Source organism: Aulonocara stuartgranti (genome assembly GCF_965226115.1).
Source record: "Aulonocara stuartgranti genome assembly, chromosome: 12".
Classification (NCBI taxonomy): domain Eukaryota; kingdom Metazoa; phylum Chordata; class Actinopteri; order Cichliformes; family Cichlidae; genus Aulonocara; species Aulonocara stuartgranti.
Genome location: NC_138948.1, coordinates 5,220,245 through 5,247,788, shown reverse-complemented (window position 1 = coordinate 5,247,788; position 27,544 = coordinate 5,220,245). Strand labels below are relative to the sequence as shown.

Below are 27,544 nucleotides of genomic sequence, written 5' to 3'. Positions count from 1 at the left end.
CCTCAAAAATACAACTTGCCTAATAATTCTGCACTCCCTGTAGATGTAGAAAAGCATGCTTGTGTGAATGGGTGTGAATGAGGAATGTTGTTTAAAACACTTTAAATGCTCCAGTAGGGAAGAAAAGTCCAGTCCAAAAGAACCAGTCCAGTCCAAATCATATAAAAAGGCACCAACAACACAAAAATAGTCAAGTGTTCCATTTTTGTGACATGAATTTGCTTAGTGAAGCCCAGCAGACTGCCTATATGGGCGCACCTGTCAGTAAGCTTGATAAAAGTTAAACTGGTCAGTTATATAAAAATGTACCCTCTGTGCAGTAGACAGTTTCTTTACATGCAGAATGAAATCAGGAGTACAGAGTGAAATGGCAATACTGAAAAACATAAACCCCAATAACACGATGACTTTCCTTTAACCCAAAAAACCAGCTGTTGTTTTTAGTCTCATCTGTGTACAAATGAAAATACACACTCAGGCTCCCCACCTTACTGCAGTTAGTGAACCTTAGCGGAGATAGGAAAAATATGTCAAATCTACTCAGGGCTGTTTCTCTCCCATCCTGGAACAAAACTCTCCATCTTTCCATATAATTTGATGAATGTGAACACATTCCTGGCAGGAGAAAATCTTTGTCTGAGCCCGATTAGAGTTATTCCTGCCCTATAAAGGCAAAAAGCAGCATAAAGAGAGAGAATGTAAGAAAAATGGCAGCCAAGCAGCCAAACGACTTGACAGATTTGAGAAAATGCAGTAATTTATTGACTTAGTGAAGTTTTCCTTCACCGAACACAAGCTGACAAACTGATTAAGTTTCATTTTCCGGACAAATGAGTAAAGTTGTTGCATTTTTGTTTTGCTTTGTAAGGCAGACAGTACATGAACACTGTTAGTAGGTCAGTTAGTGAGGGCTTCCCTGCTCTGTAAATTGAAAACACTCCTTTCATAGTTCTCCGTTTTCACAGGCTTGCATGGAAGTCATCTTTACAGGTCTGAAACCACTGTACTGTCCATCTGGGCTTGGGTACTCCCTCCTGATTCTCCACACGCAGCAGCTAGGAATGGCAGGATGGGTGTCATTGGGTGGGACCCCAAACCGCCAGCTGATGTACTCTCTGTAGGCACAGTGACGCAGGGCGGCAGTCTGAAGCTTTTTCACTGAAGGAGACAGGGGATCCTGGTACAGGAGCACTGCTTCCAGCAGGGAGCGCCGCAGCACCAGCTGCCCAAACAGAGGAGACGAGGTGATGCAGGTGCCCTCGGTCCGCCTGCAGCACAACAACTCCTCTGGGAGGGAGGAAGGAGCACAGGAGTCACACATACACCAGGCTGGACGATGGGGTTTGGCATTTGGATCGGTTTTCTTGCCAAGGGAAGGCTGAACATCATCATTGGTGTCATCACTTGGCTGTAGGAGGCAGAGAATGGCTCTCAAGTGTCCTGGATCCTCCTGCAGAGATGAGAGCATCATTTTAAAAATCTGTCTCTACAGCAAGAAATAATGTTGCATGACATCACACACAAAAAACACACAATTAGGTTTTGTCATCATTTTTTTTTGTTTTATTTTTTTAAATTGTGCTTATTCCGGTCCCTCAAAAAGGACCGATTTGCCTTAGGAGATAGTACCAAGTTCCTGGGATCACCTAAAACCCCTAAAACACAATAAGGTAGTGATTCATGGAGAACTCTGGATGCCTCAAACAAGAGGAATTCTTGGAATGTCCAAGTGAGAGAACTCGAGGCCGACCCAGGACACGTGAGAGGGATTGTGTCTCTCAGCTGGCATGCAAACATGTCTCCCAACAGAAGAACTGGTGAAGGAGGAGGTCAGGGTATCTCTGCGGATGGAGGGAACTTCTTTTTGATGAAGATGCTCAAAACTTTCCTTATATTTACATCATGTGTCTATCAGATATAATTCAATTCACAATAGAATTTTCAGCGGTAGGGTATGAATTACGACCTCTTTGTGTTTTGGGAGTAGAAAAGACCTGCTGTGAGTGAAGAATGTGCTACAGGTGAGCACAAATATTATTCTCATCTCGCTGCCATTTATAATCTGGGTTTGCTCATATGGTGTATTTAAAAGCAGTTGAATTATCCATTAGCATCTCCCGTTTCTTTCTGTAGGGTTGTATGTGCAGGCTACTATCAAGCATCTTTTTTTGTACATTTTCCTCATTTACACTTTGATTTCTGCACTCTGTGCTCTGTAGGTTTACCTTACGTGGCTGAACAGACATCGGTTTGATGACCTGTAAACTTTTCTTTTGTGAGCGTTTTACCAGTCGAAGGTTGTTCTCATCAATGTAGGAAACACAAAGGATGCACTGCAACACACGGTCACATGAAATAACATTAATCTATTACATTCTTTGTCACTGGTTCAGAGCTGCAGTAAACACAAAATCAAATCAAAACACCTTCACCTTCACTTGATCTTGGATTGATTCCACTTTCCTTTCAGAGTAGTTTTGACCGACCTCTGCAGAGTAACAGCTGGTTACAATCAACCAGTCGATCAGGATGGTTGTCTGGACGGAAAGACAGACTTTCACATAAATAGAGATGAGGGACACTTTCCTTCAGTAAACGTGAACTTTACACTAAATACGATAAATTACATTAGACATGTACAAAATACAATCAAGTTGTTTAAATCAAAATTAAGTCAAAAAGTTACAATTTGGACATAAAACCCACATTTATGACCAAACTTTTCTTGACAAATTAAAAGGTTCACTTGCCATATGTAAACAAAACTAAAATTACTTAATTTCTTTTTTCTTTTTTTACTGTGGATATTTGAAAGGTAAGCTTTTAACTTTTTGAAAATTTTATAAATTTTGTAAAATTTTATTAAAAATCTGTCAAAAGACAATTTCAAAAGTTTTTAAATAAGTTCTTAAAATGTATTAAATAATAAGGTAACTATGACATTCAAAGGACAACATCATGTAAAAATGTTATAAAACTATAATTAAGGTAAAAGTATACATACAAAAATGTTTCTAATGTTAAGTCTTACGTTAAAAGACACTCTACACATGAAACTTATTTGGACTTTTTACTGTGAGCAATTAATACAATATAAGAAGATTAAAATCATGTAAATTTTATGAAATCATGGATAACTTCTCGATTTTTTAATGACATTAATAAGCTTGCTTTGATATTTATGGTTGCTCCCCTGCATCTGCAGAGGAGTTGAATATATTTTCCATGCGCTGCACTCCCACTCTGGACTTTAACACTGAGTCCCACTGTGCTCACTCCTGAAGGAGGATAAAAGCATGAATGGACATGTGTGTGGTCTCTCACCAGAGCATAGTAGGACAGCGTTGAGCCGATGTAGATGATGAGTTGAATGAAGCTAAACTTTCCCGCCTGAAAAACAAATCACATTTTCCCCTTTACATTCTCCTCTCGCCAAAAATTTGGATATACTGACGCCAGAAATTCCCCAAGAGCAAACAGGCAAGCACAAATTGAGTTACTGATAAAGTACATCTTGTATGACTTGTCAGTAATTTTATTTCACTAACAAGATACAAAACTTTTTCTCTTTCAACTGAAAAAAAAAAAAATGCACATAGCCCGCTAAACATAAAAGCCAAAATTCACAGATACAGAGTCTAAAAATATTACCAATCATATAAATCTGATTTGTCTGATTTGATTACATTTTGATTCTCTGTCCAACATCAGTTTGAATTTTCCAGTGTTAAACTTAGATTATTTCCTACAGCATCACACAATCAGTCCAATTTTAAGCATTTTTTAATTCAGATTCCAGCTGACTTGACATTTGCACAGTTTTAAATGGAGTCAAAGTTGCATAACAGGAGTAGGGAAGAAGTAAATACATAATTACATTAAAACAAAGGGGGGGGGGGGGGGGGATGGCAAAGAAAGTAAAAGAAAAAAAAGAGGTTATGAATGAGTTTTTCGAGAATAGTTTGAAAGAGTTTTTCAAAAAATAAGTCATGTTAAAAAACTGGAGGCTTATGCAACCGATTTCTTTGAATCCAAAAATTGTTTGACATGCAAGGTCAAATGACCCAACTGTAATACATTATACAGTGAACTAATGGTTTGCAGAAAATCTGATCTCCTGGAAGTACATCTAAAATGACCACAATTTCTTCACACAAGGCAACAAAATGGCAGGAAGCAGGTTCTATTACAGCTGTGTGAAGTTCAGAATTCAGAACATATCAGAAATGACTGGTATGAAATAGAAAGGTTAACTATTAACATTTACATTTGTCAGTGATGTTGACTGTTTAACGGAGCACCTCATTGCTGTGCATTGCCGTTATCGCCTTCTAAGTGGATTCACTGCTAAAAGAGGTAATAAAGGAAGCACTGACCAACAATCAGCTCTCAGATACTTCAGGGTCACTTCACTCATTTCAGAGCCTTCCTGAGAAAAGTTCACTTTTCAGCCACAGTCCTGGAACTTTTGTCTTAATGAGGGCTTTTTGATAAATTATTAAATAGGAGGAAAATATACGGTGGCCCTGAGAGGCCAAACGGACTTCAACTTAAGAAACACCAGCAAAAAGAAAAACGCTGCAAAAGCACACAAAACACAACGGAAATAGGAAAAGGAAAAACAGATTTCCAAAAGCACAGGGGAAGTGATTCTGTGGAGACAATAACCCGACGGACCAGTTGCAGGAACCAAAATATGCTAAGAATTGCCCTGGGAGACACTTAAAAGAAGTGGAGGATCTATCGGTTTTGTGAGGAAAGAAAAGATCAGAGGTAAGTGTGTTAGCCTAACTATTAGCCTAAAAACCCGTCATCAGTATTATATGAATCATGATAAAATACATCTACCATGTTTTGGGTTCCTGCAACTGGTCCGTCGGGTAATAGTCTCCCCAGAAACACTTCCGTTGTGTTTTTTCCTATTTCTGTTTTCTTTTTTTGTATATCCATTGTCGTTTTTCCTTTTTTCCCCCCCTATGTCCATTGTGTTTTGTGCACTTTTACAGCGTTTTTCTTTTTGCTGGTGTTTTGTTAAGTTGCAGTCCGTTTGGCCTCTCAGGGCCACTGAAAATATATCATAAACTCACATTTTTCCCACTGGGAACCCATCAGCTGATCTAAACCAAACATTTCCCAAATTAGCATGCCAGTGTGGCTACAGTATGCAAGGACTATAGCAGTGCAGTGATTAAAACCGCTGCCTTGCAGGAAGCAGGTTGCTGGTTCAAATATCCTGGTTGGCTTGGGCCTTTCTGTGTGGAGGTGTGTACAGTGTGCTCCCTGTGCCTGCGTGGGTTTCCTCCCACAGTCCACAGGCATGCATGCTCGATTAACTGGTGGTGCTAAATTGGCTGTAGGTGTCAGGTAGTAGTGTTTTAGGTGAATACTGTGAGTGTTTTGTTCTAATATGATTTGTAATCTGAAGTTCTTTGACATTACCATGATCGATATCATGGTTTGGGGTTTTTTTTTTATGGTTTCTTGCTCATTTAATGAGAGTCATGCTAATATGCAGTAAAAAAACAACAACAAAAAAACAAAACAAAACAAAAAAACAACAGCAGCAGGAGCAGATTGATTTCTCCCAAAACAATCATCTCAAGGGGGGAATAATTAAACTATTCTGAAAACATGACAACAAAAGAGAAATTTTCAGTTTTGTTGTGGTGTCTTATATTAATATTGTATTTTTTTACTCCTCTGGGCCACAGTAGTACATTGTTAGATCGATTCAATGGCTCAATACTGTGATTTTCTAACGAACAGCAGTCTTACTCATTGATGAATTAATTGTTCTGCATTAGCAGTCAGCTTTACTTTAACCCTTTAACAGAGGGACGAAACAATAAGGAAATAAAAACCTCACCTGTCCGAATACCATGACATCAAATCTGATCCCAAATGCTTTGTAGAGTGTTCGCTCCTCCACTCCATTCACAGTGTTGTACTTTGCAAACCTGGTGAAAAAACACAGGATGTGACAGATACAATAACTTTGAAGGGCTGACGTAAATATTAAAGCAAGAGAAGGTTTGTCACCGCTTGTGTATAGCTTTAATTGTTTTCATTGTTCCTTTGGTGACTCTTGACTGTCCACTGCACACAGAGCACGATGAAGGTGACCTTTGACCTGCGCTCACCTGAAGTTGAGGCCTGGATAGAGCGTCTTGTTGCTCTCTTTTTCATCTAGTCGCTTGAAAGAGTATCTGGGAAGGCAGCGCTGCATGAGCCTGTCGAGGTTGCAGTCCCATTTGATCAGGATGCCGATGACGCCTCCCTGTGGTCAAAAGCGGGACTACAAAAGCTCAACATTTACAGAGGAAAACCCAGAACTGATTTTTTACATCAGTTCATGTTTCAGAATTTAGAGTTTTTATTGATTACTGTGCTTGTGTAATAAGGTATATTTTTCCCAACATATTAAACTTCAAACCTTCAAATAAGAGTATTTCTACTTATGTCTGAGAAAGAAAGAAAAAAAAGCAGGACAATAGCAGCAATTAAAACAAAGTGCACCCTGAAAACAGAACATAAAACAAAATTAAACTATTTCTTTATTTTTATGTCCACACACAGTTTGTTGTGGCAACGCTTCCTTTTCTTTCTTTCTTTTTCGCCCATCAGCGGTTTTTCGTTTCTATTTGATGACAGAAATGGCTCACAAAGAGGAAGGATGTCCATTTTACTGACTTTAAAGTTAAAATCTCAGGATGGAGAAATATTGTGGTACCAAACCACTTGGGGATGAATTCTGCTTTCACCTGAGAGACCCGTGAACACATTAACTCACCTCCACTGACATCTCAGAGAACCTTTCCCCGGCCTCTCGGACGATGTCTCCCAGTCTGAAGATGGGGCACAGGGAGTCGTTTCCTCGGTGGCAGTTCCTCAGGTAGGCGTCGTTCATCTCTGGGAGGATGTTCCTTCTGTAAAAGAAAGAGGACTTCAATATTTAATTTAAAAATCTGAAGTTTCAGTTCCCTGGTAATGAAGAGGGTCTTTCTGAATGTTTTTTTTATGCCAAATGCAAAATATTAGCATCATTAAACACAATGTGCAGTTGCAGCAACCCAGCAACAAGGAGCAAAGGTAACACAGGAGCATAGGGGTTTCTGTATGTATTTGTGCAAACAGATTTGTAGATGCATGGACTGCTGAACAGTTTTGCTCCTGCACAACAGCACAGTAAACCTGAAGTGAAACAACTGTGATCCAGTTTAAGTGATATAACATCATTGTTTTCATTGAAGATAAAGATCTGCAAGATGAACTATAAAAATAAAATAAAATAAAAAAAATCTCCTTAGCATTAAAAAGAAATTGTCACAATGATCAAGTTCCAAGAATTAAAAACTAACTCCAAAACTGCTGATGCAAAAAAAAAAAAAAAAAAAAAAAAAACCCTGAAAAAACAAACTCATTGAAAAAATACAAAATCTCTGCATTTCTTAACTGAAGCAGCTGAAGGGGAGAAACTGAATCTGCTGTATCCGCAGGCACAGAGCAGTCTCACCTGATGTAGTTGAAAGCTGGGAATCGGATGTTGTTTTTGATGAGGACAGTGAAGTTCTCAGCTGCTGCCAGCAGAGCAGGTCTGCGTCACATGAAGCGATGATTATTAGCCAAAACGCTTTTGAGAGCAAACTAGGCCAATTAAAAACTGCTGGGAAGTCCTGTCAGCTTCTCAAAATGCTTCTTGCTCTGTATAATCCATAGATGTTAATATTTATATGAGTGGTAAATGTATGACTCTAGTATTCGAAGATTGTGTGGTGGTTTAAACTTGGTTTCTACTTATTGGAGGGGGTGTGATGGCATGTATTAGTATGTTTTTCTCCTGCTTTACAGTCCAAGCTTTTGCAGAGGACTACTTGTATGATGTGTCTTCCAGCTGTTATCATAACAGAGCCAAAGAGGGTGTGGAAAGAAGGGAACAAATCATGGAAGAATAACAGCTGTGTCTCTTGCTCCCGATTGAGTTGGTATAACCACTGCACAGTCTACATGCATCTAACTAGATGTTGTACCCATGTTTTTTAGATCGAGCTCACATGATGTGGCTGTCAGTGAACTTCAAAGACTTCTGAAATGTCACATTGTGTAGAAAAAAAACATTTCTCTTACCTTGGAGGAGTCGATCTGGTTTCGATCGGACACCACGCAGAAACTTCACAGGTTTTCTTCGATAAATCAAACTTCACACACGATCCCGTTTGAATCCCTGCAAAAGGGAAGCAGTCGTATAAACCCTAAAGGATGTTTGATTCCTACAGCAAACTCAGAGCTGCACAGAACTACAACCATCTGAGCTGCAAACCAGAAATTATTAATTCCTCTGATTTCTGTGGACACAGGACGTCACTCTCATTTTGGGAACAGCACAGGGATCCAGTGGTTAGCAGAGTCACGTCACAGTGGGGCCTTTCTGTGTGGAGTTCTCCCTTCACATTGGGCCTGTGTGGGTTTCTCCCAGCTTCCTCCCACACAAAGATATGCATGTTAGATTAACCGGTGATTGTAAATTGGCCGTGGATGTGAGTTGTAATGTGGGAAGTAACCATTATATAATATAAACACATGGTTAAAGGTGCTTTGTAGTCTAAAGCACTTTGAGTGGTCAGTATAAAATGAAACATACAATATTTTTAATGCTGTGTTTTTATGTTTTGTTACTCTCGATTGTCTCACAGTTTCAGTAAAATGGTTTAGCTGCTCTACTGTTGTGTATGAACCACCTGAAGTTAGTTTTACATTTCTAATCTTTACAGAAAATCTATTTAAACTGACAAAAGCGGGATAAACTGACACCAACAACGTGTCAGTTTATCTTTTAATACTTAATGATGTCTTTATTCTTAGCTTCAAGCTTATTTATTGCTACTGAATTTCTAATTAAATACTAATTAAAAACTAAAGTTGGATCAAAAACTGCAGTTCCCATATCACTGGTGGAGGCTGACTCCAAGACTGAGTGAATCTCCATAGACTCTCATGTTAAAATGCCCAATTTTAAAGTAGAAACAAACATGTTTAAGGTGAACTGGACCCCTTCTTGTTTGCTGCCCTTCTAGCAGCTAAAAAAACCTGCAGTCTGTTGGCCCTGGACATGAAACAAGGTGTATTGAAAGAAGTCACTGTACCGTGTTTCTGCTGGTCCCAGGCTCCTTTCTCACAGTCCTTATCAGTGTGACAGAATCTGCCTTTGAGAGGAACCTGAGAAATAGACAGTGCAGAAAATTGGAGTTACTCTTATTAACAACATCTTCTATTTACTGTAGTCTTTGTTAGCAATACAATATGTGATGTCATTAAAACAAGATGAACACAGATAATAATAAAAAATATAAATGATGAAAAAGCACCTGCGCACATTTCCCCTGCTTCTGATTCTTTGTCACAATTGCGTTGGTCACCACAAAGAAGGTGTTCTTCCCCTACAAAGATTTTTAAATAAATAAATAAAGGAATTTTTCTTTTTAACAACCACAAAAAAAACCTTCACAGCTCAGCACCCAGAGGATCAAGTTCCCACCTTCCAAGGCCCGCTGTAGTCCACCTCATCCCAGACCATGTTCCCGACCTCGGGCAGGGGCGCCTGAGCCACACCCTTTACCTTTGTGGTAACCGAGCTGACCACCAGGTCAAACTCCTGGTACTTCCTGTTCCATAACATCATGATACTGCAAGATAGGAAATAAATGAAATTTTTAAATGATTAGAGCTTGGGGATTATGAGTCACATTGTCTGGTTTAGAGGATAAAGACTCAAAACTGAAGGAATACGTTCAAGTTGTAGATATTTACCGGACACTGACGGTCAGCTTTTTGTAGCTTAACCAGTTTTAGGCACAAAAAAAGCTGCAATTAGCTTTTATGGTGATTAATCAAAGGCCATTTTGATATCTTCTTGTCTAATAACAGAAAGGTCATGTTTTCCTGCAGCTGTCTCTGCTACTAGCTATGCTACTAGGATGTTTGGTGGGAAGCAACAGAAATGCTCCTTTTCCAAATGGAAATCAACCAAAATGAGTTAAAAACTTGCTGGATATTAAATTTGTTCCTCCACTAATTGAAGATAATTTTAAGGATCTCAAACTGGAGTTCAGACTCAGTCAGATATTCATAAACGATCACTCGTGTCTGTTTCTCCCTGCAGACGCTTCGAGCTTTAACGGGACTTGTGAAAGTGCAGAAGTGAGAAGTGTCAGCTGAGCCGCACTGTGCGTGCGTGCGTGGGCTCAGATATTTCACATCCACTCACCAGATGAAGAGCAGAATGGCTCCGTTCAGACTCCACTTGAGTGAGCCGAGCCGGACGCTCTGGATCCGGACCAGCTTGTTGGTTTCATACTGACACAGAGCGCGCAGCCTGCAGCACGGCATGGTGATGATGGAAAGGCGCTCCGGGCTGGATTTTTAGGACTTTTTGTCTGATTTCTGTGCGGAGGAGGAATCTCTGACTCATTTCTCAACTCCTCTTCCTGTGTGGATGGTCACATGGCCACACTTCTGCAGATGCACCATGCGCTCTCACGGAGGGAATTAAACTGCAGCGCATGTCACGATATCAGGATTTGTATGTCTAACAAATGTAAAAGGTAACCTAGACATCCAAATTAGTTTTCTCTGTCGTTATTTAGTGTTCCAATATTAATGATAGCCCTTAATTTCATTTACTGGGAAAAGCTTCCTACGGTTCCCAGTCTCATTCCCCTCCTAGATAATTTGTTTAATCTGTTCTGCTGATTTTATTTGTGATGTTTAGTTGAAATGTTTCCTGTAATGAGGGATCATTAAGTCTGATATCAGGCTGCTTTTGACTCTTTTTAGCGCGAATTTATGAGCTCAGGTGTGTTTATTCTATAAAATGTTTGCATGTTCATACATATTTATGCTTTTTGTTGATTTATTTTTGATTCATCTTACTGAAACTGCTGTTTTGGTTTTTGTTTTGTACATGATAAAGGTCGGTTGGACCGGAACGCTGATTTAATAAAATAATAATAAGCGAGAGTGTGTGGAGGTTAGAATTTATCATTTATCCTTTTACTAAGACTGCAACGCACTTATTAACTCACAACCGTCACCGAGCAGCTTAGAGATCAATGTGCACAGATGGTTGAGTCTGAGCCGTTTTCAATAACTGGAAGTAGCACACAGGACATATACAGGATGTTTTTAAAATATGGAAAATGAAAAGTGACACAAGAATAAAAAATCATTAAAAAGTATTTTAGCTTTTCCATGTTTGTTATTCCACTGCAGTTGTGAATTGCTGCTGCACCGCGCAGCTCATGTTGTTGAATATTTTCTCAACAGTTTTGGAAAATATACGTTCATATTTTTAGTAATATATAATTTCAAAACACAAAATTAACCAGGTCTTTTTGTGTGTGTGTTTATTTCTCGTCTCTCTTGTGAACAAACTTACTTGATTTTTAGAAGAAGAAAAAAAAATCGAATTTTTCCTTCTGGCGTTTTGCCTTTGTCCACCTGCCTGTGTACACAGAGCCAGAGGAGAGGAAATGCTGTGCCACTGCTGACACTGTGTTTGTGTAGTTGTAGAGGAAAATACATTTACCTCTAGACTCATTCGATTGTTCTGTGAACTCATAGTTCAAAATCATGAAAGGAGGTTCAGGATGCAGAGGGGATCGGGAGAAACCACTTTAGGACTGTCAGAAAAGTTCCAGATGAGGACATCAAAATGATTTTTGAGAGGACGAAGAATAAAGAAGAAGGTGTGAAGCTCTTATGTTCAATGTGTAACACAAACATGAAAAATAAAGGTACCAAGACTTGAATCTTTCTTCTGTTTTTTTCTTCGTCTTTTAAATAAACGCCTTCCTGTACTCTAGATGGCAGTGTTGTCTCGAATGAGTTTAGGGGACTCTAATCAGATCACTGTGGAAGGATTACCTCTCTCTGTCTCCATGCAGGCTTATTAAAATTATTTTTAAAAATGTATTAAATTAAAAAATACCAAACTGAAACTTCTTTCCATGCAGCAAAGAGAGAAAACTAAACAGCAACAAAATGAAGAATTTGGTTGTTCCATGTTTGCTTATCTTCCAGATAAAGAGCTTCTTGTCCCCAGCAGGACAAATGGATTGTTGTGACGGGACAGACTTTCCCATGAGGAAACAATGAAACAGTCATGTGTGCAGAGCTGGAATGTCAGTGAGAACATTTCACTCAGGTCAGGGTTTCTATCAGTGCATTAAATGTCAGACCTTTTCCTTTCCATGCAGTAGTTTAAAGCAGGAACTATAGAGCCAGTATCATATTTATTAAATGTGCCTTTAGCATAAATAAGATCAAGGTGGCATCCAGAATTGAACCAAAAATCTCTTGATTTGCAGTCAAATTCTCTACATCTGAGCTCTACCCTACATGTCCCCAGCCCTGTGCAAGCCCATCATACAGTGTGGGTTACAGCGAGCCTGAAGGCAGCACTTTCGTAATCATACAGAGAAGAGGACACACAAAGAGCTCCAATCCTGACATCTCTTCTCTTAGTGGTATTAAAAGTATCACAGAGCCATGGCATCCCCTCACTGCAGGATTCAATAATTCATTTTATTTGTCCATTTTGCCCAAAGTTCCTACATCTAATTTTCCAAAAAATAAAAATAAAACATGATGCCCCCTCTCATATCAGAATTACAGCTCAAATCCTGTTTTCCCTCAATTTGAAATTTTTTTAGAATCTACACATCTTACACAATATTTTTTCATCCTTTTAAAATTAGATCTAACCTTTTTGCTTTAGACGTCCCAAACAGAGTTCCATCAAGACCCTCGGTGCATGAACGGAGATGGAGACTCAGCTGTCAACCTCTCCAATCATGCTATAAGGGACTCTTATTTTAAATCCAGGGGCAACGTTTGAGTTTGTTGAGAAATTTTTATAATTTGGCTTTTTCTTGGTCATTCATCTTGTTTGAAAATGCACGTGCGTGGTGTACAAACATATGCAAGAACCTAAGCTCGTGTCAGTGTATTTAGTTTGGGATATTTTTATTACTGTGTAGAATTTATCTAAATTGTGAAGCATTTTTTAACTGTAAGTTAAAAAAAAGTGATACTGAAATTAGGTTATTATTGTATTTTTTAAAAGGCTGCGGATCTCCTATGGTGAGCATCAGTTTTCTTAAAAACTCACTACAAATGTTTGATTTCAGACGTTCACTGCTGGAGGATGGTGTCTGTCAGTATCACAGATCTGTGGGGGAAAAGCTGAAGATCAGGTTTTAAAATATTTTCTGGGGAGGATAGCCTTCTTGTGACCTTATCTTGACTTTGTGATAGCCACAGGCTTTGTTATTCAAAGTATTTCACCCGTTACATTTGTCTAAATGGAAAAATGTCTAAATCTGTTCTTACATAAGAAGTGATTTCCAGAAATTCTGTGACTGGCTGACAACTTAGTTTTAATCAGATGTAAATTTATTTATTTTTTCTTTGTACAAAGTGCAGATGGTTAAATGCTCATGATTTCTTTAAGTATGAAAACATCCCAATAAAAACAAACTGGACTGATCAGTCCGACCAATAAAGTTTGATTTTGTCGGTTTGCATACAGAAACCTCCTCAGTGGAAAAGCTTCTGCAGTATAGGTTTAAGCTGGGCAAAATTGCCGCTGTTCTTCAGCTTCTGTGGCATGTTGCTGGACTTCATGAGCGCCTCGTGAGCTTCTTCAAATAACTTCTCACCGAGCTCTTTCTTCACTCTGTCCCTCCAGGCGATCAGCTTCGGGCGACCTTCAAACCCATCAAAACCAGTTCCAAAAGGCTGCAAAACAGACAATAGTGCAGTTATATTTGTGGAAATCAGCTGGCAATTGTTAGAATTTAACAACAAATAAAAACTCAGAAGACAAAATAAAGTTAGAACAATCCGAGCATATCATTTTCATTCAGACAATTCACCTGATGGACTATACTGCAGTTATGACTGTCTGCCAGCTACACGCTTATCATCTGGCCCTAATGTGCTCCATGTGAAGCAGGCTTAATGTAGGAGTGGCCCTAATTTAAATATGGTTTTATATGCTAGACATGCAGATGAGTTGAGGTACTCATCACAAACTCATCACAAGTCAATGCTGCCAGTCAAGGCCAAATGTTGTCCATGAAAACAGTTAGATACGACTTTTGACCAAGTCCAAGGGATTTAGACCCGGAGTAAACTGCAGTTTAAGACAACTTAACTCGACCACAATGGACTGGTAACACAAACCAACTGAGCACAGTACCATGGATATGACTAAACTAAAGACTAAAGATTAAAACCTGTACACACGAATGATTTCAATTGGCTTAAATGTGACAAGACTCTTGGAGAAGAGATTTAAAGCTCCCTCTTCACACACGCTGTGGGAGTTTAATGTATACGCAGTGTTTACTTATAATTTTAGTTTTAAAATTAGTTACGACAGGCAAAGTAGAAATCCTGCGACAGAAGCAGTAGTAGTGATGGAAATATTAGTACCTGCATGATCTCCACTATGGCCACCACATCAGCCACAGAGATTTTGTCCCCGAGGATGAACGGTTTACTCTGGAGGAATTTCTCCTCCAGCAAGTTGAGCGACTGCTTCACATTCTCAACAGCAAAGTCCATCGTCTCCTTCGGGATTTCAGAGTCCATGACAATCTGATACAGAGCCTGCCATCACAGACACACAGAGATTAACTGTTGGCACCGGCAATCAGAATCAGAATCAGAATACTTTATTCATCCCGAGGGAAATTAGGGGTTACAGCAGGCAGCACGCTAATGGCGCATGCGCACTCACAAAGGAACCTTCTGACCAACTTTACACAAACATCACATTGGGGAGACATGTCAGAAGGTAGGCTGATAGGAAAAAACAACGAAAATACACTACATGAGGTAAGAGGAGGAGAAAAAAAACTCCACTCAGACTGAGCTCCTAGTGGGAGAACAGTTTGATAAAAGAAAAAACACCTCAGCACAAAAGCACATGACTATCAATACACCATAGAAACACGAGACAAGCAACAGGGGCGGGTAAAGGGTAAGAGAGCCGGCGTAGACAGCGCATCCGGTCCTGCAGCATCTGTGCTGGTCCAGTTGACTGCTATCATCCCCGGTAGGGCACAAGCATCGAAGGCGTTGGAAAGGGAGGGGGATGAGTGAGTGCTTATCAGTGTAAGTGTGTGTGTGTGTGTGTCCATAGTTTAGCTGAGACAGTGTCCTTCGGCCTATCAGGCTAAGTAAACAGTCCTCCAGCCAATCCAGGTGTCCTTCATGGGGCGGGAAGAATAGTCATCACACAGTCGTTATCAGGGAGTTGTTTTGGTGGCTCCAGCCTTGGGCCTGCAGCTGGGGCCGTGGTGTCCAAATGTTGAATATTGTTGATTTCTCCTTTGTGAGCAGCTCGAATTCTAGCACTCCGAGGCTGGTCTCTCGATCTCCCGTTGAAGAGCTGCGAGCCTCCCCATGATGGTATCAAACTTCTGTTCCGTGGTGTTGTCAGTCTTTTGATTCTGAGACCTCACAACTGCAGTGATCCGTTCCGCGATGTTTTCCAACTGTCGCTCAAGGGTCTCATTTTGAGCAGGCCTCTCTCTGATGTTTCCCCTCATACGCTCAATGGTGTTGTTTTGAGCCTTCACAGCAGCTGTAAGCGTCTCCAAGGTGTTGACCATATTACGTTCTTGTGAGAGGTCGCACCTCGTCCCGTCGCTTCGAATCCAGCGGGCAGTGAGAGACTGTTCCAGGGAAAGTAAATTCACACAAGACAAGACAAGGACATAGAGGCGAAGCAGGGAAGATAAGGGTGAGGAGGAGAGGAGAAAGTGCGACCGCCTTCGCTGAGAGCTCAAGAAGGCAATGCAGTCAAGAGCCTAAGAGAGGTAGTTATTGCTGATCCAAAGAAAGAGCTTCAAACTTTTCTGTTTAGTTTTGTTTCTGTTTTTCTTAGTTGACTCTTTTAAATGTTTTTCCGTGTGGAATGTGCATAGATTTCCAAATGTTCTTTTGGATATCGTTATGCTTAAAATCTTTAATTGTTAGTGTCTGACTGCCAGGTGGTCATAAACTCAACATTTACTGGATGGACATTCATAGCACGCAGAGGATACACTTTTTGACTTTTCCTTTTGTGGCACCAGCAGGTGATCCTGTGAAGTATCTCGATATCCTGGCACACTGTTTACTGGAAAGTATTACTGTAAATATTACAAACAAAACATTGTACTAATGGTGCTTATTCTGTGGTTTTTTTAGAAGTGCCAGTTTTCAGCTCAGCCACCCTGTGTCATTTAAACTTCATGCAAAGCTGCTGACTTTGTGCCACATTGTGCCTTTCTCTGAAAGAAGAGTCAACTCTAAATTGGTGCAAAAGTCTAAATCCAAAGTGAAACTGGTCCACTGAAACGTCCAAACAGACGTGTCAGTGGGGACCGTAAATCATATCATATCTACAAAAGGAACCAATCAGACAAACGAGGCTGATGAAATGTGTGTGTTGAAAAGCGTCAGGTGAGGACAGTTGATTGAACTGGGACACGAACCCTGAGCAGGAAGACCTTTGAACAGTGAGCTCTGAGGTTCATGTGCTGCCAGGAGAAATATTCGTTCACACGTGCTCGCTGCTGCAGATCAGCAGGAAACCAGTGATCTGCCACTGACCCCGAGTATTTCTGCATAAGGTACTCCAAGATCGCAGTACTGCAACACAAGAGAGAACAAAAACAAATGATGTTTTAACCCCTACTTGCTAAAGTGCTGAATTTAACGATTCTTAATTATCTTTTAGTTTGAGAAACTCTGTTTTGTAGGTTCAGTTTTAGCATTTAGGATGTCACAGTCCTGTTTTTTGAGCTGTAAATGACCATATTTAGATTACTCTCACAAATATCTGCCAATTACTGCCAAGTATCAAACAAGTGAAAAACTCAAAACTCACTGAGCAACACTGAGGCATAGACTTCTTAGATGTACTCTTAGTACAATTACAGTAAATGCACAGGAAGCTGTTTAACGTGGCACAGAACTGCATGCACAATGGTCCAAAAGGCACAAATGTGGAACATGTGATATTAGCTATGCTGCAATCTAAGTAAAGTATGTCAGAGATACAGGACAAGTAAAGTATTTCAATTAAATTATGTATATAATTATATCATTTAAATAATGTGTAAAGAAGCCAGACCAAAACTCAGACGCCCGATGTACCTCTCAGTCAGAATGAAGCCTCCATCCTTCATGACAGGAACCTTTCTCACGATGCTGAGGTCCCCAAACTCCTTGCTGTACTGCTGCCCTGAGACAAACACAGAATCCATGCACACGTTACAACACGTTAAAAAAACAGGTCTAGACTGCACAACTCCATAAATTGTTTCAGAATGTGGGAAAAGAGATCAAACAGACTAAACTGTCTGGAAGCAGAAAGCATTGCAATGTTTCTCTGTTCCTTTGTCTTGGGTTTTTCTCTCTCCCTGTTTTACTTGCTTGAAAAACGTCCCTGTCTTAAAGAGTCGGGTATCTCAGAGTTAACAAAACTCTTTCTGGGTGAAATGTGAAAAATGTAAACTGATATCCCAGAGGGAGATTTTGTGAATGTTAGCAATTACAGCACAAGTTAAAAGCCGTGGGGGCATTCATCTCCTCTGAACTCTTGCGAAATCCTTTTCCAGTCCAAATTATTCGCAGACAAAGAGAACAAGCGGAGTTCAAAGTCTACAGATCATTTAGCTCTATATTTTTTTCCAAAATATACAAATGCTACTATTTTAGAATGTGAGCTGAAACTTTTACAAAAGCATGCATGAGTCAAATATAAACTATCATCTCTGTCCCCAGCAAGATTACCTGTGGCAAGGTCGACAACCTTGAACTCAAAGGGAATCCTGAGCGCTCTGGCAAACAGAAAGACAGAGCGGCAAGGTGGGGATATCAAATCGAGATAGAGCTCCATCATGTCGGAATGTGACGGCTGCAGATGCTTCCCTCTGTGTTGTGGCTACTCTCCTGCCTAGCCTGATATAGTCTGACCAGAACTCCGCCTCTACTTGCTACATGACCTACTAACGTTTAAGTGATAGTGATCGTTCAAAGTAAGCAATGGTTGAGCAATCTGAGCTTTGGTCTCAACTTAACCAAACATTTCATGAACTCTAGTCACTTTTTCATCTACTTTATGGGTCTCTTAGCTCAGCGGTCCCCAACCTTTTTTGCGCCACGGCCCGACAATATTTTCACGGACCGGTCGCGGATAAATACAACAAAATAAAACTAGTACAGTGCCAAAGTAGTTACCCCCGTCAAAAATTGTTTCCCCATTCACGGGAGCGCGCAAAGTAGGAGGAGCCACTTGCCCAGCTCCGTTCTGTACGCTACTTGTCACTGATCTGCAGTCGACGCGATAAAGAGTAAAAGCTGGAAAACAGCAGACTCGATGAATTTAATATTAGTTTCGTGACATTGTAATGTGCCGTGTGGAAGACAGTTTACCTTATACTGTACACTGAAATAACCTGCTGGGAGTACTTTGTCTAGAAAAAGACTTTGATACTATAATACTGTAAAACCAGATGCGATCATGGAAACACGTCGCTCTCCAGTGAATTTACACTCGGTTTACATTTTGTAGCGAAGCTATCACGAATGAGTTTATTTGCAAAATCAAAATCAACCCCCCCCCCATCTGTAATCCATGTTGCCTTTGCCATCCCAAAGGGTATATTTGCCAAATAAGTCACAGTATAACCAATAAGTACAGTAACTTTGGAGAAGATGTCTTTGTTAGGTATTTTAGTACCATGGGAGCATTTACTGGATATTGTTTTATAGTGACATTATACAGGAAAACTCTGTCATTCAACAAGGTTGAAATACCACAGAGATCACTCCCTCAGCTACATTAGTTTCTTAATCTTTTAGACGCCTGTTGAAGGCCAAATGGTTTGTTTCAGATTTCACTAATGAAAGAACTCTTCGTTTTGTGCCTTGAAAATATGTCGCTGAGATAATCACAATTGTAGCTGAACTAATAAACTACACAAAGGATGCTTCTTCACCCAAGGGCAGGAAGACGCTGCCTTATCTTGGTCTGTACTGGTTTAAACTGATAAATCTGCTGTCTCATGAATTTTACCCTCTATATAAACTGTTGTACTTGTGAATAAAGTTGAGTCACTTTGGGAAGACAATCTAAAGCAGTCTCTGTTTTCTTGTTCTCCCAAGCTGCTCCCGAGCTGCTCGTACTAACACGCTGAATGGCATGCTTGAATATTACTTGAGAATATATTTGACTGTGTTACAGACTAAGGGACATTCTCTGCTGATAGGTGAAGGTACATTCTCTGCTGATAGACGTCCACGCCTCGGAGGAAGCCGATCCACGGAGTAGGCCCTGGAAACAGTTTCCTTCAGTCTTATTCACAGCAAAAGTTATGGAGGGATACAGATTTTATCAGGCTGTGTGGCATCGGCTGCCAAAATGTGTGCCCCCCCCCCATCAATAATGCACCTTGGTTTTGCTATCACGAAAGAGTTTATTTGCAAAATAAATAACAGTATAACTAATAACTACAGTAACTTTGGAGACCATTTGGTTTTTTTAGACTTCTTAATTTAACATCTATATATGTAGATATGTGTTCTCGACAATGTGTGCCATAAGAACACTAGCTGTGGACCTTTAGTGTCAACTATGTACAAGCGAGACAAATAAACACATCTTCTGGTGGTGGGCTTTTCACGCAGAGCTGGTGGAACCACTGCAAACACATCTCAAACTGAATCTGTAAAAAAATAAATAATTACAAATCCCAATGTTAAAATTTCATTTATGGGAATTGATCATAACATTTAGCAGTCTTTCTTGATGTCATTACCCATTTGTTGTCAGTTTCATGCTCTTCTTCCCCGCAGAAATGACAGATGTTTGTCAAGTCATCTGTTTTAAAAAGTGAAAAAATAGCACATAGAGTATACTACCTACTGCACTTATTACTTCATTCAAACAACTATATGGTTTGTTTCTACAGCCATCATGATGAAAATATTCATGATGTGAGAACATTGAATGGTGGAAAATGAGTTACCTGTCTCTAGGAGAAGAGTGGTGGCAATTTGCAGCCTGTGTGTGTTTATGGCCTTTTTTGTAGACGGAAAGTCTATTGACTCTTTTCGCAAGATCTTTTCAGCAAACTGAAAAAGAGATTCTAAGATGACTAAATAGGCTAATATCGTAAATGTTATTTTATAGTAATTTGTTTCCTGTGAATCAATTTCTTTCTTTTATTGTGTAATTATCTTATATTCCTTTTCCTGTCATTAACATTTATTACAACACAACATTTCCAATATTCTCGTATATATGTATGTATTTCGGTTAAGACTCGTACTTTCAATGCAAAGACTCCACATGAGGTAGCGTCCACTTGTTTTGGGTGTTTGACTGTGTCACAAGTCCATCTTGAGACGTTGCATCCTTTTTTTCGCATGAATGCCCTGAAAGATAAGTACAATAAAAACAAATAACATGTTTTAAAATTTTGGTGACACAAGAAGGTGAACAGTATGGAGAGCTTAAGTGTCTGTTGAACATCAAGTTAAGAACTGACCACACTGTTTTGTTAAAATCATTACTTTTTAAAAGTCTACAACGCATTTCCGTGGACAATTACTTGTGCTTTTTTTTTCCCGTTTCCGCCCATGATATAGAAATCAATCACTTACACAGTACACTTTGAAGAGATGTGGAGGAGGAGCAAAGATGAAATTCACACATGTATAACCTATGTGAAATTATTTTAGACATTTGTCTGATGTTTTAGTGCTAAACCTCCGCAACACTTTATGCGACTACTAAACATTATTCTCCCCGTGCTATATTTTCTAATGTAAAAACATCATCTCATACAGACATCAGGTCCTCAAATAAACATTGAAACATGGGGAGACTTCTCTGTAAAGGCAAAATTAACCCATAACACCACAATATCAGAAGGCCAACACAAAAATTCAAACCTGTTGCTGCTATTTTTTTAATTTTGAGTGCCAATTTTTTTTAAATTTTTTTTGATTGACATCATACTTATAATTGTCATAATAAACACAAAAATAACAACAGCAACAAAGCGTTTAATAAAGGGTCAAAATACATTTCAACATTTATCCTTACCTTGTTGATTCCAAACAATTTTGGATACCTTGTTTAGTTTCTCCGAGTGGATCAAGATACAGTGACTTCTTTTCTTGTGGGTAAATGACCTACAGTAAAATTATGTGGAGAATTACATGTAATAATTCAAGACTTAAGATTATCTGCATGCCATGCATTTGTCTTATAAAACTGATTTGATGAATATTGTAAATGCAATTATTTTTTTACCACTAATGTCCAGTGATGATGTTCATTTACAATTCCCAGAATGACTTCATGCTCCATGGGTTTGATCTTAAATTGAAACAAAACAATAAAAATATTCACTTCAGAAAGAAATGCAATAACATGTTGTTTAGAGTCCTTTTTTATTAAAGCAATTTATGATATATTATATATCATCCACTTATAAAGTACTCTGCGACAGCCATGATTCACCCCTCATTTCTTTAACCTGTGCAAGAAGCTGGACTATCTTATATTTTTTATAAGTGGTTTTGCACATTACTTCCTCCAAGACTAATAAAGGTCTTTCTAAGGATTTTTTTTGGACATGGAGTTCATTTTCAATCATTTTCAATGCGATCCTTTTACCATCTGCAGAATAATGTTTAATGCTTTCTTAAGCCTCTTTAACAGTGACGTATGAATCACTTGATAATAAAAAGGTACCTATTAAAGAGATGAAGCAGTGTTGATGATTTCAAAAGAGATATTAGCCCAAATGTTTGAAAATCTCAAATCAAGCATTGATTGGAGTGTGTACAAAAAGAGGAGGAAACCAGACAAGCAGAGAACAAAAGAGAACTGTCAAGTCTAATAAACTATCCACATCTACTAACCCCAGTCTCAATTCATTCTTTCTGCATAAGCTGTTATCCAATCTAAATCTGGATGTGGATATGATCTGAGATACTTAAACAATACACACAAGATTCTTTCTAGAGATACCTACCTTGAGTCTTGGAGCTTTTCTCTTCCAAATGGCAGTCATTGAAAATGAATCAATGAATGCTGCTTTTGCTGAATTATGACGATTGCATTGTCTCACCATGATCGCAAGATATGCATTAATAGACTGCGAATACAAAATGTAAACATTTGTTAACTGTTGTCAATGAATAAAACACTGATAGTTGCATTGTTGTCAGTAAAGATCACTGTACCTCACTTTCCAACTCCATGTCTGGACCAATTTGTTGGATATCCCAGTAGAATAATTTGTAAGCACCAATTCTGGAGAGTAGAATGTGAGGACTCTTTCCAGCCCAGGCATCCATTATATCTACAAAAAGTAATGAGAAAAAGAGATAAGTCAGCAGGACTAAATGTAAATCAAAATTTCAAATGCATAATTTCTTATGTAGTTGTCTGACAAAAGACGTGTTTCAGGGTAAATACTTTTAAGACGCTGATAAAATGGGCACATGGTTTAACATTGTATTTTGTAAAAAAAAAAAGGAGAACTTAAATTTGCTTTTATTTGGGGGTAAAGTTACACTTGCAATGTTCTACAAAGAAATTTAAATAAATTCATATTAATAAAAGAAAAGAAATTTAAATACATAGCAATAGAAATGCTCTTGCCCCCTATCATATCTTTTTTCCAGCAGAAACACCTATTACAACAATTTTTTAAAATTATGTTTAGTTGAAGCTACATGGCTAATTTGAAGAATCTAAGATATAAAACATATTTTTGGTTCTTTCATACTTTTTGGTTTACTACATCATTTGTGTTAGGGTTAGTGCTCCATATGTGTCCATTCATAGTTTTGATGCCTCGAGTTCTAACAATGAATCTACAAAATAGACAAGGAAATTAAGAAGCAACATTAAAATGAAGGTGTGTCCAAACTTTTCACTCTTAGTGTACATCAGATGTACAATATCAATCATGAACATTCTGGGTTACACAACAACAAAAGAAAGATTCACAGTTTTGAAGGACTCACTTTTTCATTTGTGTAATTTTACACATGTGGCTTACATCCTTTTACAAGTTTTCTATAATGTTTTGCCCCATGAATGTTTTTTTAAAGCATTAACATATTGTTAAATTTAAATATTCTGTTAGGAAATATACCTAACAAAATCTTTTTAAAGGTGTAAAATTTCCTATGCCATGATCTACAGAGTACTGAAACAAACACTGTCATAGGAACAAAAGTCCTTTTTTTAAAAATAAAAAAATAGCATATTTATTTACATTTCTCTGCAACTGTTGGTTCTATGGTTTGTGCTGTAGATTGCTGGGCTGTAATCTGTGGACCTGAGGCTTGTGTGGTTGTAGCATTTGGAGCTGTGGTCTGTGAGGCTGGGTCTGCTGTTGTGGTTTGTGAGGCTGGGTCTGCTGTTGTGGTCGGGTCTGCCGTTGTGGTCTGTGAGGCCTGGTCTGCTGTTATGGTCTTTGAGGCTGGGTCGGCTGCTGTTTTGGATTCGGTTTGTAGAGCTGTAGCGTGTTCTGGTGCTGTAGCACTTGTGGCTGGTTCTGGTGGTTCGTTCACTTTCTGTGCTGTTGCTCCTGACTCTGGTTCTGATACCGTTATTGGTATACCTTGTGGAACTGGAGATGGATGTTGTGTTTGAACTGGTAGTGATGTAAGTGATGCCATTGGTGCTGTAGCCTGTGTAGCTTTAGGAGGAGGTGCTGGTGCTACCGCCACTGGTGCTGCTGTAGCCTGTGAAGCTAGAGCAGATGCTGGTGCTGCTGGACCTGGTTGTGCTGTTAGTAATGTGGCTGCTGTTTTCTTTAAACCCCGGTGTGGCACTCTTGGCATGCTGTCTTTGCTTAACTTTAGTTGGTCAATATTTACTTTTGGAATGATTGTCCCATTGGAATCCTGAAGATCTGCACTTTTACCTTGGATTGCTGTAATAATGTAAGGGCCTAAAAAGTTTGCTTCAAGTTTCCCCCCTTTCCTCTGCTGGCTTCTTATGTTAGCTCTTAAAACTTTGTCACCAACTTTGAAGACGACATCTCTCTTCATCATTTTTATTTTGCCCTTTGTTTTTTCCTGAGCTTTGACCACGTTGTCCTTCACCAGTTCCAACAGTTTTTGATGCTTTTGAATGTCTTCCGACACCTCCTCCTGCCCCACAATGTCTTCCACAGTCTCATCAACCTTTGAATCAAAAGACATGTCTATCATTACTATAATTTGTGTATGATACACAGATAATACATAAAAGAACTGAGAAATACAGTGAAAATTTACATTAAGTGTCTTTGGTAAGGTTTTAAGACACAATGTATTTCTGGCAAAGCTTCAGTGTATCCTGGAATTGATTGGACATGAAGAAAACTGTTATTAAGGGGTGGAACAATCCATAGAAATATTCAGTGTTGTTGTCCTTTTATGGCGGTGACATAGCATCCATTGAAACTGATCTGCCTGCGCCTCAAAAACTAAAAAAGTTTCGTTGTGTGGGATTTCCGTGTAGTTTGTCACAGACAAAAAGACATACCATGAACTCTTCTGGGATTTCGGAAGGATAGCGAGCCTCTCTGCCAAACATTAGGTAATAAGGCGAGTATTTGGTGGTCACTTGTTTTTTAGTTCTGAGTCCAAACATTACAGCATCCAGGTACTCATCCCACATTTCTGGTTGGTCGCCAACGACTTTACACAGGGCTCTGACAATGAAAGCACATAGAAGACATTCATATGAAAGATCATTTACATTTTTTAATAGTTTAATGTCATGCATTAATGTTTTGTTTGAAGGGAACCCCCATAAATGTATAACATGTACTCCAAGAATTTACCTCTGGATGGTGCCATTCATTTTCTCCACCAGCCCATTCGTTTGAGGGTGATAAGGGGAGCAGAGGCTTCTTTTAATTTTTAACAGTCCGCAAACCCTTTTGTTGAGCTGCAAAAGAAAGTTATATACACTGGCTATAAGCACATTACAATAAGAATTTAAATAAACAGCTGTCATACTAATATCTCAACAACAGATTTATAAAGACCAGAAAATTAACCATTTTCAAAAAATTATTCAAATATGAGTTCACATATTTTTGCCAAAGACTAAAGTACTTACAGAATTGACAAATTCTTTGCCTTGGTCAGTCAGTAAGAATCCTTTTCGGGGCTTCGAACTGGTGGACGAATTTTATGAGACAGTTTGTCACTTCCCCGGCTGATTTTGACTTTAAAGGGTATGCTTGTGGCCATTTTGTAAAATAATAAATAAAAACACATATGTATTGATGTCCATTGTTGGTTTCAGTAGGTTTTCCAATGAGGTCCATCCCAACCAGTTCAAATGGCTGAGAGACCTTAAAAAGAAAATCATAGTTAAGTTAATAATACTGAAATTACACAGAATGCTAGTCTACTGTTATAATTTTTTCAAGTATATAATCAGTAGGTTTCTAAGCAATGAAAACATTGTGTGATTAAATGTGATTATTTGCTATGGTCGATGACTAACCTTTATCGGAATGTATTCTGCTGGTTTTTTAATTGTTGCAGCACTTGCCTGGCAAAGTGCGCACTGTGAAACCTAATCAAAAATAAAAGCAATTCAATAACAAACACAATAGTTGATGATCAAGGTTTACATAACTTATTTTGAGAGATACAGAAACATTGCTGTGTTCCTCTTAAAATAATTTAGCGGTAGTCAAATTACATAGAGTTTGTTTTGGAGTACCCACCCAATTGTTGATGTCCACTGACATCCCTGGCCAGTAGAACCGCTTTGAAATGGCTTCTCTTGTTTTTGTTTGCCCGCAATGGGCCCCAGTAGGACTGGCATGAAAATCTGAAAAAATTGTGTTTGCCTCATCAGCCCCACAAACTACCGTTGTCTTTATGGTTTTGTCTGTGCCTTTGTAGCGCCAGTAAAACAGCTGCTCCCCTAAACATAAACAAGAAAATAGAAAAGTTTATTATAGCTGTTTAAACCACGACAGGTCTATATGTGGTAAAAGTCATGACAATACATCTTGAATGTAATGAATCAATTATGTATGTGATATAATTTTGGGGTGACTATTGGACTGGTTATCTATATTTATGACAGTATGACTACTTCAGAAACCAAAAAGATTATGCCACACACAAGACTGTATTACTGATACTAAAAAAAGTGATGGGTGTGTAAAGTCATTATGACTAATGGCCTTCAGATATAATGGATTTATTTTTAATGCAAATATCAATTCGAAGTAGTTTAATTCCAAATTTCCTGCTGTCAGTAATTTTCCACATATGTAATTTAAATAACAGTGGGTACACCTGCGTAAAAGGGTGTGGCACATACCAATCCAAAAGTAATTACGACGTAATATATTGTAGTTAAGCTATAAAAAGACAAAAACAGTTCTTAGTTAACGCTGTCTAATTAATAGCAAACCTTAAAACTTTTACTTTAATAAACGCACATGTGCCATTTAACCGGGGTTAAATAGGTCAAAGAAAGGTCAAGCTAATTAAATCGGTTAGTGCAAATTAAGACTACACATTACGCCATTGTATATGTATTAACAATGTCAGAAGGAGAGAGGCACTGAGGCACCGTCTTCCGCCCCCCGACGCTCCTGCTGTGCCTCCTCCTTCTGACAGGAACTGCCTACAGAACAAGCATGAATGATGCCTGAGTGGACACACACAACTCACAAGTTCCTGGCTCTGTCGGCTCCTCTGCAGAGGGTTTCCCTAAGAAGGTGGACCTAGCAGGGTCACCGGGGGACGGGGAGCTGTGCCTCACGGCCCTCACTTCGTCGGAGAAACCCTCATGCAGAGTTCAGAAACTTGTGTGTTGAGTATGTCGCTGTGAGCCTCCACCATTTACTGGTGGGTGCAGCCTGAACTGTCTAGAGACAGACCAGACCAGCTGCACAACACAGACACTTCAAACCTGAAGACAAAAACTAAGAGAACAGAAAAAGGAAAGGAAACTTAGCTTAGAACCATGCAGCGCTACAGGAGACGGCAGCACTGCAGAGGTGAGGACCGGCACCTGTTTGAAAGAGACAAATACACACAAACACACACAACAACAGACGAGAAACAAACACAGAGAGAGGAAAAAGTGGTTATACAGAACTTGAGGACATTACCTACATGTAAATATATAAAAATAATTATAAATTTGTTGGGTTTTCTTTAACAATGTCAGAAGGAGAGAGGCACTGAGGCACCGTCTTCCGCCCCCCGACGCTCCTGCTGTGCCTCCTCCTTCTGACAGGAACTGCCTACAGAACAAGCATGAATGATGCCTGAGTGGACACACACAACTCACAAGTTCCTGGCTCTGTCAGCTCCTCTGCAGAGGGTTTCCCTAAGAAGGTGGACCTAGCAGGGTCACCGGGGGACGGGGAGCTGTGCCTCACGGCCCTCACTTTGTCGGGGAAACCCCTCATACAGAGTTCAGAAACTT

The 27,544-nt window shown here is 39.2% G+C and overlaps 3 protein-coding genes and 1 long non-coding RNA gene across 6 annotated transcripts; 1 reads left to right on the top strand and 3 right to left on the bottom strand.

The window, feature by feature from the left end:
* Nucleotides 1–735: 735 nt before the first annotated feature.
* p2rx7 (purinergic receptor P2X, ligand-gated ion channel, 7) lies at nucleotides 736–11,187 on the bottom strand. Of its 2 annotated transcripts, XM_082553538.1 has the most exons (13): nucleotides 10,262–11,185; nucleotides 9,533–9,680; nucleotides 9,363–9,434; nucleotides 9,141–9,213; nucleotides 8,125–8,221; nucleotides 7,514–7,594; nucleotides 6,791–6,926; nucleotides 6,141–6,277; nucleotides 5,867–5,957; nucleotides 3,325–3,390; nucleotides 2,433–2,537; nucleotides 2,226–2,333; nucleotides 736–1,450 (listed from the first exon to the last, which is right to left on the bottom strand). In XM_082553538.1, exons 1-13 carry the CDS (start codon nucleotides 10,381–10,383, stop codon nucleotides 944–946), a joined length of 1,743 nt encoding a protein of 580 aa, XP_082409664.1. In that variant the 5' UTR covers nucleotides 10,384–11,185; the 3' UTR covers nucleotides 736–943. The 2 variants fall into 2 exon arrangements, with proteins under 2 accessions (XP_082409664.1, XP_082409665.1); XM_082553539.1 differs by lacking the exon at nucleotides 2,226–2,333 and having other exon boundaries at nucleotides 10,262–11,187.
* Nucleotides 11,188–13,416: 2,229 nt separating this feature from the next.
* Nucleotides 13,417–18,329, bottom strand: LOC309719571 (glutathione S-transferase theta-3-like). The gene is made up of 5 exons (XM_082555747.1): nucleotides 17,848–18,329; nucleotides 17,209–17,296; nucleotides 16,545–16,701; nucleotides 14,494–14,670; nucleotides 13,417–13,794 (listed from the first exon to the last, which is right to left on the bottom strand). Exons 1-5 carry the CDS (start codon nucleotides 17,954–17,956, stop codon nucleotides 13,594–13,596), a joined length of 732 nt encoding a protein of 243 aa, XP_082411873.1. The 5' UTR covers nucleotides 17,957–18,329; the 3' UTR covers nucleotides 13,417–13,593.
* LOC309719572 lies at nucleotides 14,599–16,646 on the top strand. The gene is made up of 2 exons (XR_014280267.1): nucleotides 14,599–14,709; nucleotides 15,859–16,646. It is a non-coding gene; the product is annotated as an uncharacterized lncRNA (long non-coding RNA).
* Nucleotides 18,330–19,513: 1,184 nt separating the features above from the next.
* Nucleotides 19,514–26,934, bottom strand: LOC309718546 (uncharacterized protein). Of its 2 annotated transcripts, XM_082553907.1 has the most exons (15): nucleotides 26,782–26,934; nucleotides 25,818–26,020; nucleotides 25,592–25,663; nucleotides 25,199–25,436; nucleotides 24,918–25,024; nucleotides 24,617–24,785; nucleotides 23,358–24,273; nucleotides 22,315–22,433; nucleotides 22,104–22,226; nucleotides 21,377–21,442; nucleotides 21,167–21,255; nucleotides 20,388–20,493; nucleotides 20,085–20,190; nucleotides 19,875–19,936; nucleotides 19,514–19,781 (listed from the first exon to the last, which is right to left on the bottom strand). In XM_082553907.1, the coding sequence occupies exons 5-15, from the start codon at nucleotides 24,935–24,937 to the stop codon at nucleotides 19,689–19,691; spliced, it is 1,869 nt and encodes a 622-aa protein (XP_082410033.1). In that variant the 5' UTR covers nucleotides 24,938–25,024; nucleotides 25,199–25,436; nucleotides 25,592–25,663; nucleotides 25,818–26,020; nucleotides 26,782–26,934; the 3' UTR covers nucleotides 19,514–19,688. The 2 variants fall into 2 exon arrangements, with proteins under 2 accessions (XP_082410033.1, XP_082410034.1); XM_082553908.1 differs by lacking the exons at nucleotides 24,918–25,024; nucleotides 25,199–25,436; nucleotides 25,592–25,663; nucleotides 25,818–26,020; nucleotides 26,782–26,934 and adding an exon at nucleotides 24,367–24,427 and having other exon boundaries at nucleotides 24,617–24,722.
* Nucleotides 26,935–27,544: the final 610 nt, after the last annotated feature.

Excerpts from the sequence above, each read along its gene's own strand:
- p2rx7 (XM_082553538.1), bottom strand. The coding sequence starts at position 10,383 with ATGCCGTGCTGCAGGCTGCGCGCTCTGTGTCAGTATGAAACCAACAAG. Across the intron at positions 9,681-10,261 it reads GCCATTCTGCTCTTCATCTG|TATCATGATGTTATGGAACA; the intron begins GTGAGTGGATGT and ends CCTATCTTGCAG. Across the intron at positions 1,451-2,225 it reads TGTCTGTTCAGCCACGTAAG|GAGGATCCAGGACACTTGAG; the intron begins GTAAACCTACAG and ends TCATCTCTGCAG.
- LOC309719571 (XM_082555747.1), bottom strand. The coding sequence starts at position 17,956 with ATGATGGAGCTCTATCTCGATTTGATATCCCCACCTTGCCGCTCTGTC. Across the intron at positions 17,297-17,847 it reads GGTTGTCGACCTTGCCACAG|GGCAGCAGTACAGCAAGGAG; the intron begins GTAATCTTGCTG and ends TGTTTGTCTCAG. Across the intron at positions 14,671-16,544 it reads CAAAGGTCTTCCTGCTCAGG|GCTCTGTATCAGATTGTCAT; the intron begins GTTCGTGTCCCA and ends CTGTGATGGCAG.
- LOC309718546 (XM_082553907.1), bottom strand. The coding sequence starts at position 24,937 with ATGAATGGCACCATCCAGAG. Across the intron at positions 21,443-22,103 it reads GAAAAGCTCCAAGACTCAAG|ATCAAACCCATGGAGCATGA; the intron begins GTAGGTATCTCT and ends TTTCAATTTAAG. Across the intron at positions 19,782-19,874 it reads ATGAAACTGACAACAAATGG|ATTCAGTTTGAGATGTGTTT; the intron begins GTAATGACATCA and ends ATTTTTTTACAG.